Raw genomic sequence first — 12801 nt, 5'->3', positions numbered from 1 at the left:
AATTTCATACAGATTCCTAAGTCTAACAGGATACACCTGATCAAAGTCAGAGATTACATCGTCCGAAATCTTTTGAGAATAACATCCAGGATAAAGACAGTTGTCTGAATAATCGTAACACTATAAAGAATCAATCCTCGCCCTCCCTCAAAAAAAAAAAAAAAAAAAAAAAAAAATCTGAAGTCTAATTTCTTTTTAACAGATTTAATATTAGGTTGGTAAAACACACAATGCTGAGTCAAACACAAAAATCGAGTACACTCAACTATCAACGCTTAACCTGTGAACTCGGAGTATGGGAAATTCCCATATGCACAAAACAAAATCATTGAAAAAAAAACAAAAATATCCTAACTAAGGGTAAGGATAATGAGTAAACGTTGGATAAAATGATGGTTAAAATTATTACGAACTTGCCAGGATTCGAACCTGGAATCTTCTGATCCATAGTCAGATGCGGTATCCATTGTGTCACAAGTCCTGTCCGTATGCTGAAAGTGTGTATACAGACAGTGCTAAATTCCATTGACATGGGCAGGTAACTTTTTCGACAAAAACAAAACGGGCCCCAAAACCCTTATTTTAGGCTTTTTGTGTGACTCGGCATTGTTCGTTACGAACCATATATAGATAAGGACAATCTAGGGACTCACACCTTTCAGGGAAAAAATCTTTTTTCAATTCGGTGCATCTGTTCGAAAGTTTTATTGATATATATACACGCACATACATAAATAAGGAAACATTTAGAATTTTATCAATAGTATAGACTAGATGCACCCAGTGTTGTACGGTATTTAAACGTAATGTTGTATTCCTTTTAAAAAATAAAAATAAACGGAAAGAAACTGAGACACGTGCATGTGAGTATTGTTTTTTTTTTTTTCTAAACAGTTCACTTCCTGTAAATAAAAAAATACTCGAGCTGAGATCGAAACCAAAACCTAAAGACAATGAGTCAAGTACAATAACCATTAGGCCAGCTTGGCACGGTCTTTAAAAAGTGTTTTCAAACCAGCTTATTCTTAACAAAATGTGAATGATTCACGCAATGCACAGTCTTGAAACAGTTGACAAACAGATAAAAATTCGATGACCCATCCAAGTATCAATGTTTCAATTTTTACCCCTTAGCGGCGCTTTTTTCCTGGATGAAAACCGATTAAAATGTTTTCCACATGTCTGAATACGCTATATACTAAATTTCAAGTCTGTAGATCAAAACTTCGTTGAGTATATAGGTTGAGAAGTGTCCTCACACACGCAAATCCTCACTTTTATCGCTATAAAGAAGACAAGCTGGTTTCCATGACAACAATGTTTTTAATAGACAAGATACAAGCAAGGGCGGTCGGACAGTCCACAGAGTTTCATAATTATATAAATTAAATCATTTTTTCTTTTCATCATTTCTAGAAGAAATATTCTCACAAAGTATAAACATTTTACGCATCAGATAAGAGTGTGAAATTATTGTTGTGTAAAGATTTAATTTTAAAATCACGAAACTATTTTATTTTTATCGTTTGTTTATGGTTCAGGTATTTTTGAGCATCTGCCACACCCAATGGATCCACCCATTCCAGCAAGGGACAATGTTATTTACTCATGTCATCTATATATAAATACCGTAATACCTTTATCGTGCATACGTACGTGTGTCACGCTTTCCAGATTATAAATTATTTGATCGGGAGATCTTTTTTTTTCTTTTTTTTTTTTTTTATTCAATTTTCACCCCAAACAAGGCACAGTGCCACTTTGAAGCAGGGGGCTACTATCAGGGACTTAATTAGCGGGGTCATTATGAAGGGAGATGAGTAGAAAGATGTTTGTTAACATTACACTTGAACTTCTGCATATCATTGCAGTTGGGAAAGCAGAATCCCGGAAGGGAGTTCCAAAGACCCGCAGTTCTGGGGAAGAAACTATTGGAGTAAAAGGCTTTCTTGCACCTAGGGATCTCTACTGTAAAGGGATGAGACTTAGTAGCTTGTCGGGTTTGTCGGGGATAGTTACGTCGGGGAGGTACAAGTGTTTGCAGTTCGTCAGAGCATTCACCATTGAAGTATTTGTAGAACAGGCAGAGGGATGTAACATCTCGTCGGTGGGACAGAGGCTGAAGCCTAGATAACAGTTCAGGACCTATCAGGTTGGCGACTCTCTTTTGAACCCTGTCCAGGAGCGAGAGACAAGAAGCAGATGCACCAGCCCAGATGTGACAACAGATCTTATTTAATAAAAAGGAGGATAGGTGATAACATACTACAAACATTAAGTTAGTATATGGATACATCATCATCATGATCAAGTTAGTATATAGATACATCATCATCATGATCATCATGACGGGCTCCTTGCCCGGACAAATGTGACTCTTCCTCTCCAGAGTTTCCTGTCTTCCATCAGTTGCCTCAGATCTTCAGGTTCACAGTTGGCGTTGTGTGCTATTTGTTAAATGTATGTGGATCTAGGTTGTCCTCTGCTTGCGCGTCCGTGTCGTGGAGTCCATAGCAATACATCACTCACCAATTCATGCTTGCTCCTCAGACAATGACCGGCAAATCGTAGGCGTCTTTCTCTGGTGGTATTAGATATGGCAGGTAGATTGCCATAAAGTTGCTGCTTCATGGGATGATTTTGCCAAGATACATTTAATATTGTTCTTAGCATATGGGTGTATGTGCCGTCTAGTTTTCTTTCCAATCTTTTGGTGAGTGTCCAGGTTGTAGCACCGTAAACAAGGACAGACTCTACCACTGCCCTGAAGAACTGCCTTTTCAGTTTGTCAGCCAGTCTCGAAGTCCATATTGAATGTAGCCAATCCAATGTGGTCCATGCTTTTGAGATGCGAATTCCGATATCTCTCTCTGTGGAAATTATGTTGCTGCCCAGATACGTAAACTCAGCGACTCCTTTCAGTGTTGATCCAACCAAAGCCCTGATCTCTCCCTTCACATTGAAAGTCATAAACTTTGTCTTATCCGCATTATGTAAATAAAAATACAAAAAAATATAGATACACTAATTTAATATTCGTAGTATCTTATCACTTTCTATCCTTTTTATTTAATAAATAGAATCTCCCGATCCCCGAGGACACAATGTAAAAAAATGAAAATAAATAAATGTTGCTTTTGAAAAAAAAAAAAAATTAAAATACACAAAAAAATGTCGCTTTTGAGGCGTATGTAAACTTAAAATATACCTTCTTGGTTTTCTGGTTAGGATCCAAGGGTAATATCTGTTCTGGCTAGAGATGGTATAATGATATTGTGGGCTTTTCGTTCACGTCGGGTGTCCATACAATGGAAATATGTCACAGACTCCTAAAAAGATATTGGAGATAAACTGTAATAACCAAATACATTCTGTCACTACATTAAGCAGATTATTTAGATAAATACATTTACAGTTTTAACAAAAAAGCTACAATAATATAACAGGGTCTCCATTCACGCTGGACGTCCACAGAATGCTCAGCAACAATATATTACAAATGAAAGATGCCACTGTGAAATTTCCATAGTCTTTATTTTTACGAACGTATTCTTTCTAGGAAGATAATAGATGCTTATGTAATATTGATCACGAATAAAAACCATATTCCAAGTAAGAACTCTTTGATATATTTACATGTTATGCAAAAGTGGGGGAAGTCGTGGCTGGTTACCTTTAACGCATCTAAAACCAAACTCCTATCTTTACATCATCAACGCTCTGATCCCCATCTGGCATCAATTGAAATGGATGGCTCTCGTCTAGGGGAAGCCCCGTGTTTTGACAAGCTTCTGGGTTTGTCCTTTACTCCTCATCTGAAATGGAACACGTACATCAAGTCTGTTGCCAAGGTCGCTGGAAAGATGGTGGGATCCTTCTACCGCTCCAGAAGATATCTCACTACTGATGCAATTCTCTATCTATATAAAAGCCAAGTACGTCCAAGGATGGAATACTGCTGCCATATCTGGGCAGGAGCTGCTAAAAACAGCCTATCCTGCCTTGACAGAGTACAAAATAGACTTCATGGCTTAGTGGGGGATGCCCTTTTCTCTACCCTGCAACCTCTCTCCCACAGAAGAGACGTTGCGAGCCTATCCTTGTTTTATCGTTATTTCCATGGCAGGTGCTCGTCTGAACTCCAATCTCTGGTCCCCCCTCGCCAATCTTTCACGAAAAACACCCGTCTAGCTGAATCCACTGTGAAAAATTTCCCCCACTCTCTATCTGTGCCTAAATCAAAACGTGGATTCCATGAACAAAGCTTCTTTCTTAGAACTGCACGCCTGTGGAACTCTGTTCCATCTGCCTGCTTCCCACCTGACTACAACTTGGATGTGTTCAAGTCCAACGTTAACAAATTCCTAATGAACCGCCCACTTAAGTAAACACTTCATCAAATCTCCACACTAACGTAATGTACTTGCACAAACCTTTATCTCTTAGTGGCTTCCAGGCCTTGATAAGTCGTGACCACCGTGTAAAAAAAAATGAATTGCAAGTCAAATTCAATTTTATTGTAAGTTGTTTTATCGTATTACCTTTTTTGTCTTTTACTCCCATGCCTTAGCGTACTTTCACTACTTCCCCTCGGATTGAAAATAATTTCTGACGAGGACACATCACAGAACGTCTGAAACGCGCGTAAAAACGATTTCAATGACTTAAAACCATTATTACAATGATCCAAACATAATTCTCAATGAAAAACCAAGACACGGAATAATAAAATAATGTTAAAAAATACACATTGTTGGTGACTACTCCCTTATTTAAATATATATATATATATATATATATATATATATATATATATATATATAGTATTTTGTGTACAGAAATTTGTTAGATAAGTCATTGGTAACGTCGGTTTCAAGCTCGTTAATTAGGACCGTTTTAGATATCCATATCAAGCTCTCTTGATATGGATATCTAAAACGGTCCTAATTATTGGGCTTGAAACCGACGGTACCAATGACTTATCTCATCTAACAACTTTCTGTACACAAAATACAAAATATAAATACGCTCTTATTCTTCAGATTTTCCTTTTTAATTGAGCACTCTGCTAGATTTCTTTTTCCAAAAAAACTAATCATATATATATATATATATATATATATATATATATATATATATAAAGTTGAACGTGTGTCTGGTCACGAATAGGCTCCTGTATGGTTGACTATTTTAAAAAACTGATTACATATAATGATAGAATATGTATCGAGACACAGGAATGGGTATGTTTGATCCAGCAGAACGGTGGTTCATAAAAATTGTGGGGTCTGCATTCGCGCCTGGCTCCCAAAGTATGGAAATAAAAAATGAAAAAAAGAAACGTTTACAAGTGTTTTTGATATAGATGTACATAAGAATACTTTGATAAGTATGTTTTAACTTAAATAGCGATGGTATAATAAAAATTGTGGGGTCTGCATTCGCGCCTGGTTTCCATAGAATGGAAATAGGCACAAAATTTAATAAAGACTTTTCATATCTATCTGCGTAAGTATACTTTGATAATTATGTTTCAGTTTGAAGAAATATGGTATGATAAAATTATGATCCAATTGTTTGCTTTTTTTTTTTTATGTATATCTTAACTAATTCTGAAATAACTTTCGTTTATTTTTTTTAAATTGATCAGCAACTCACAATATTCTATTCGAATTCTATGTAGAAAGTGGACCCTGGGTTTACTTTCAGCAGCCTCGTAACTCGTGCTTCCTCTGTTTTGTCATTTAGTCCTCACATTCCAGGAGCGATGTGTCTGACAAAGAGGGAAGAATTGCTGTTTTCTATGTCAGAATCTATTCCCTCTAAAATTTGTTGGTGTATAGATTTTGACTTTATTTATTTATTTATTTTTTAGTTTCTAGTTCCTTATATCAAGTGGTTTTATGCCTTGTCTGGAGCTGGAGCGATTTCCGTTAAAAAAATCACTTCACTCACTAAATTCCAAACTTAACCTAGTGTACTTTTTTGTCACAGTTAATATCACTACCAGCGACCCCTCTCCCAGGAGCAATTTCGTTTCAACATGTGGATGCCCTGTAAAGTAGACAAACCAAACAAAACTTTCAACTCATTGGTTGTGTCTTGTCGCTATAAATGAGAATTGACCAGACGACAGATTTATAGATACATTATTTGTTGAAAGTTTAGAGTTTTTGGTAATGATTGCCTCCACATTTTACATTGTTGGATGGGTCGATTGAATCCTAAATGCTTTTTTTCTTTTATGAAAACTAGCCTGGGTGCCCAGCATTACCCGGATGTTTGGAGGTGTGTGTTAAGCAAAAAAAAAAAAAAAAGTTGTAATAGGTAGGTAGGTAGGCTTGAATCTGTGTTGGTAAGGCAGAAAAGAAAGTGTAAAGGTGTTGGTTGATCAAAAAATAAAAAAATAGTAAGCAGGCTCGAACCGGTAATGCGTCAGAGGAAAAAGAGGAGAACCCCCCCCCCCAAAAAAAAACTGTCTTACTGATGTGCCTACTGTAGTTGTAACGTCATGGGCTGTCGAAATAATGCCTTTTAATCAACGTCGTGAAAGCGAGGGTTGAATGACTTACAAAAATATTAGCGAAAAAATCGACCCTCCCTGTGGAAAACTGCCCATTTGAGGGTAAAGGAATTAATGTTTTCAGCCAATTTTTTTATATTTGTCGTCCGAAGGATAGATCTTCAAAACGATATCAATCTTGTGAAAATCCATCGCCTCTGTCGAAAGTTTTAGGCAGACTTACAAACATACATGCATACATACATACATTTAAACAGACAAGTGAGATTTATATTACAGATGTGTTTGGTGAATTAATTCCTATTTCACTCATGCAAATTATGTAGGGTTGGAAGAACACACAGAATTCCAGCTCTTAGTATTCACAAAGAGAGACGGTTTATTTTCTTTATTTTCTCTTCAGCAGCAACATGGAAGACGTTAGCTCTTAATATCAGCAACAACAGCAGCAGTAGTAGTAGTAGTAGATTTTTTTTCTTTACTAACAAAAAAGACGTTCGCTCTTAGTATCAACAGTAGCAGCATTTCTTTCTTTTCTTCACCAAGAGGAGTACAAAAAGCAAGAGAAAAACCAACATCTATTCCAAAACCATGCGAATGAACAGCATCCAAAAACGAACTGATCGTTGAGCAAAAAATTTGTCAGCTATTTTGCACCATTTCTGTTTTACATAATCATGACCCTCGTCTCGTAATCACTTCGTTTTATCATGCAGCCATTGTTTTCTTACAACAAACACATGTAGCTGTGGATGCTTATCCCTTAGTCTCTCTGCACCATCACCATATGTCAACACCTTAATCCCATAGTCTATCCCATCTGTGCTGTTGTAATGATGTTTTTAATGATTTGGTAACTGTGTGGACATGCATATGTAAATGCATGCAAAATGACGTCACTGGTAGATAAAAAAAAGGCTATAAAAAGGAAAAGGATCACGTTAGAGAAGATGATCACGTTAGAGATGTGGATGACGTTCGAGAGCACGTAACAGACGTAGGTGACGTCACAACGGTAACGAGAAGTCATGTTCGGTGGAAGAATGAGGAAATAAATGTTGTTACAACAGGAAAAAGTGAGTTGAAGTTCTTCCCTATTTTTTGTCTACTTCACGACTGAGGCTACAACGGGTTGGGTAGCTTTACAGTTTTGGCATGCGACTTGACGCTCGATTCTTCATACCTCTCTGCATGGGCAGCTGAGAACCTAGACAATCAAGAACTTGGTTGAGCTGAGCTCTCAGATCCAACAGTGGTCATCCTTCAATGTTGGAATCATCATTGGTTAGCCACCTTGTTGTAAATTTGCTCAGGACAACTGTGCGCTATGATTTGGAATGTGATGCAGTCCAAGGAAAAAGCTGGCTCAATCTGACCGGATTAAACAGCATTGCAAAAACAATATAGGGTGGAACGATAAGTGTCGTCCTAAAGAAAACAACACTACAGCTTTATTTTATAACTTTTATTGAAAAAATCAATTCAGGTAACTTGATTATGTAGTATAGCTGACATCTATTCAATGTAGCCGCCTTCAGCCTCAATCACCGCCTCGATCTGGGCCCAGAACTGGGAGCATGGCTTTTTCACAAGTGCTGGCGGGAACTTGGGGAATACTTAACGGATGGCAGTGATCAGGCTGGCTTTGGTGTGGTGGGAGGTTATGTTGATGGTATTCTCAATGTATGACTAAACAAAGTAGTCCAGTGGGTTCAGGTCGAGGGAGGAAGGGTACAAAGTCGTAGCACTCCTTTTGAAGCCAAGCCTGGGTCTCTTTGGACTTGTGGGCCAGCGCCAAGTTCTGCTGCCACACTCAGGGTCTGCCAGCGGCCACCTGATTGCAGTAAGGGATCACCACACTCTTCAGTACATCCAGGTACACTTTGGTGTTGACTTTCAAGCCGACTTCGAAGATGTGAGGTGACATGATGTAGCCCTCACTTGAAACCACACCAAAGACCATAACAGTGGCTGGAAATTTTGTTTTCATCACTTCATGTTCCTGTTATCCGAATTTGCATTTCCGATGTTGCATTTTAAGGCTGCTGGCAATGGTCCTGTTGTCATAACTTAGATTGATAGAGAGTATGAGTTGTACAGCAGCCCATCTCCGATCTCGCTCATTGAACATTGTGTAACTTTCAGACATGATAGACAGCTCGTGTCGCTCTTTGGATTTATACACAACTGGCCAACTAGTAGATGGTCTGCAATAAGAAAACTGGTTTTCATTAAACGGAAATGTCGTCTTTTCTTGGGCGACAATTTTATCGTTCCACCCTGTAAACCAAACCAAACCAAACCATCTGAAATGATACTTCACTGGCACATGCACGGCCCAACTCTTTGTTTGTCCGTTTATTTCTCTTTTTATACAAAGATTCAAGTTTCTCTTTCTGTTCTTCCAGGACCGTTTTGGAACTATCACAAGTGCTCACATTAATCAAGTAAGTCTTGCAGTAACACGGGTAACCATTATCACCGCTGCTGTAGCAAGTAGACATCACATACAGTTTTGCTTGCATATTAGTCTTTGTATTTGCGGGGTTTTTGTTTTATTACAAAAAGCTTTCAGCAATTTTGCTATCTCATACACAGTGGTATGCAGAGGTGTGGCAATGGCCAAGTGATTCCCGGGGCCAAGCCTCAACAACTCCAGTATAAGTCCTAGTACTAGGAAATATTATGAGAAAAGAAGACGGTTGTAATGTAATTGGAGGCCTCTACCCCAATTTGGATGCCCAGGACCTTCTGCATGCCACTGCCATTATCTAACACTTTATATGTTTGCATTATGTGTGTGTGTGGAGATGAATGGAGAGAAGAGGATAGACCAGAAGAATTTAATTTGGTACGATTTTTATGTTTCGTCTCCATTAAAAGACTTCTTCAGAAATGAGTAAAAAATAAAATTTTATGAGGCTTTAACATCCCTCTCTACATTTTGTTCGATTTTATCTAAACTTTTTCTTCATATATATATATATATATATATATATATATATATATATATATATATATATATATACAGTACCATGCAAAAGTATTGGATACATTTTTTTCATAACTTTAATTAGGTTCAAGATTTTACCTAAAATTTGGTCAGTATATTCCTATTACTATTCTAACTAATATTTAGGGTAGTAATTACAAAATTAAAGTTTAGAAAATTTATATTAAAGAAAAAGTATAAATCAACTAACGCAAAAGTATTGGATACATTGATTTAATATTTGGTTGCATAGCCTTTACTGCGTTCAACAGCTTCCAATCGCTTTCTATAGTTGCACAAATGTTTTTTGCAAAGATATGCAGGTATTTTGCCCCATTCTTTGCAGAACTGTTCTAGTTGTTGAATATTTTGTGGATTCCTTTTGTGAACATTGATCTTCAATATTTTCCACAAATTTTCAATTGGGTTGAGATCTGGAGACTGACTGGGCCAAATAAGAACGTCAATTCCGTTATTTCTAAGCCATTGTTTGGTTAGTTTGGCAGTATGCCTGGGATCATTGTCCTGCTAAAACACGAAATTGCTATTATGTCCCAACAAATCAGCAGATTTGTGGAGGTTTTTCTCCAAAATCTCCCTGTACATACGTCCATTCATTCTACCATTGATGATTTCTAGTTCACCAGTACCTTTGGATGAAAAACACCTCCATACTATAATAGAACCACCGCCAAACTTTACCGTAGGAATGGTATTCTTTTTGTTATAGGTGGTGCCATTTTTACGGCATACATGTGTTGCTGTGTTTCTTCCAAAGATTTCGATTTTCGTTTCCTCTGACTAGATGATCTTGTTCCAAAATTCTTGGTTGTTCCCCATATGTTTTAACATAATTCAAACGTGGTCTAACATGTTTAAGCTTTAATAATGGAACTTTTCTTGGGGACCTTGATACAAAACCTGCACGATTTAGAAGTCTACTGATTGTATCCTTGCTCACATTAATCCCAGCTTCTCTGAGGTCGGTTTGAATTTCACCACGAGTAAGAAAAAGGTTTTATTGTACCTTTCTGCTTACCCACCTTGATTTTTTTTCGTTTAATTTCCTTGGCCGACCACATCTTGGAAGATTTGCAACAAATTCACCAGGGGTTTTAAACGTTCTAATAACGTTTCTAACTGTACTTAGTGGTAAATTAAGTTCCCTTGACATTATTCGATATCCTTTTCCTTATTTGTGCTTATCAATGATTTTTTGACGAATGTCTATTGACAACTCTTTAGTTTAAGGCATTTTTATAAATTAACTGGTTGACTTTGAACGAGTGAGCCGAAACTGGAAGAATTTTATAAAATTATTTTAATATAAAGCTCTCTGATTGGTCAGTGATAATTCGTTTGCATTATTGCAACACGCTAAGCAAAAGTCATTTAAATTTATTTCAGAAAAAGAATTTTTTAAAAGTGTATCCAATACTTTTGCGTTTGTCAATTCATATTTTTCCTTAAATATAAACTTTCTAAACTTTGATTTTGTAATTACTACTCCAAATATAATTTAGAATAGTAATAGGAATATACTCACCAAATGTTTGGTAAAATCTTGAACCCTAATTAAAGTTATGAAGAAAAATGTAATGTATCCAATACTTTTTTGTGGCACTGTATATATATATATATATATATATATATATATTTGTTCACTGTTTTGGGGAAAGAATTCCATCAAAGTTCTCGATTACAAAGAAAAAAATTCAATATAAGAGCTTAATATTTATTTATTTAAAAACTGTACAGAAAGTAAAACATTGGTATCGTCGGTTTCAAGCCTAACATAAGGAGGGCCAGTTAATGGTAAATAATGTTAGGCTCTCGTCAGGAACAGAAAACAATATAGCTGACGAGAGCCTTACATTATTTACCATTAACTGGCCCTCCTTATGTTAGGCTTGAAACCGACGGTAACAATGTTTTACTTTCTGTACAGTTTTTAAATAAATAAATATTAAATTTTTAAATAAATAAATAAATATTAAGCTCTTATATTAAAATTTTTTCTTTTTAATCGAGCACTTTGATGGAAATTTTTCCCCAAAACAGTGAACAAACATATATACAGATATATTAAGAAATAAATAGCTACAAATTCAATTCCATCCCGAAAAAAACTATTCAGTAATCGAGATAGAGCATACGAGGGAAATTAAATGAACAATAATTTTTTTAAATTTAAATTTGTATCATTTAATTCCGCTTATATATGTGTGTGTATATATATATTTAAGCACTGAACATGACCCTATTGAGGTAATATATATATATATATATATATATATATATATATATATATATATATATACAACGAACCATATAAACATAAGTACAGGACTAAACAATTGTGTGCTTGTACAGTCAGTAGATGAGCCATTTTCGACAGACACAATAAGTGTCTGTTTCCAGTGAAGAATGTTTATATTTTATTTATTTAGTTTCTTGTTGATTATTAAATACTAACAAGAAACTAAATAAATAAACTATATATATATATATATATATATATATATATATATATATATATAATAAATTCCACAGCCAAATATTATGTCATATATAATCTCTCACATTCTGAAAATTAATACATATATAATTTTCTATATTGCTCTGTAATTACATTGAGCTTCTTAAAAAAGGATTGGTATATATTATAAGGGAATATATTTCTACAGAAATATATGCATATATATATATATAAACATATATATTATATTTCTGCTTTTATGTGTGTGTATATATATATATATATATATATATATATATATATATATATATATATATATAGGGTGTTCCAAAAGTCTTGGGCACATTTCAAGTCCTCATATCTGCTTAATGTGCCCAAGACTTTTGGAACACCCTGTATTTGGATAAATAGTAAAAATGGCTTCTGCCTATTCTTATCTAGATGTCTGATTATTGCTATAGTTTCAGGATAGAACTGGCAGATGAACTTGCCATACTGGTTGCATCTACTATTACTTTTGGTTTCTTCTGGAACTATTTTCAAGGTTTACTTATCAAAAAACAAGTTTAAGCTCTTACATGGTTTTGTGATGGTTTTGGTAGATTAGTCGTAATTTTAATAGATTTGAAACATACTTATGACCCCCGTGGTTTTAAGATCCAAGATTGATAACAGATGAAACTGTTTACTAATCTGTTTTATTAAGAAAGACTAAATTGGAACTAATTTGCTGGTTTATTGTCTAGAAATTCACGACAGCTTTAGCTTCAGACAACAAACTAATCAGTTTTCTCCCTTTTCTTCTCC

At 35.5% G+C, this 12801-nt stretch overlaps 1 protein-coding gene across 8 annotated transcripts in view; it reads left to right on the top strand.

The window, feature by feature from the left end:
* The window catches only part of LOC145254801 (uncharacterized), a 456223-nt gene that overhangs the window by 332458 nt on the left and 110964 nt on the right, over window positions 1-12801 (top strand). For 4 of the 8 annotated variants that reach the window (XM_080113591.1, XM_080113592.1, XM_080113590.1 and 1 more), the window contains one exon: window positions 8932-8970. The exons of the other annotated variants lie outside the window; for them this stretch is intronic. In XM_080113591.1, coding sequence (XP_079969717.1) covers window positions 8932-8970 — 39 coding nt within the window. The remainder of the gene's footprint in view (window positions 1-8931; window positions 8971-12801) is intronic. 8 annotated transcript variants of the gene reach the window in all.

This window comes from Euprymna scolopes, chromosome 30, assembly GCF_053919585.1.
Source record: "Euprymna scolopes isolate OS-2025 chromosome 30, ASM5391958v1, whole genome shotgun sequence".
Classification (NCBI taxonomy): domain Eukaryota; kingdom Metazoa; phylum Mollusca; class Cephalopoda; order Sepiida; family Sepiolidae; genus Euprymna; species Euprymna scolopes.
The sequence above is the reverse complement of the archived record's forward strand: the minus strand, read 5'-3'. Positions and strand labels throughout refer to the sequence as shown.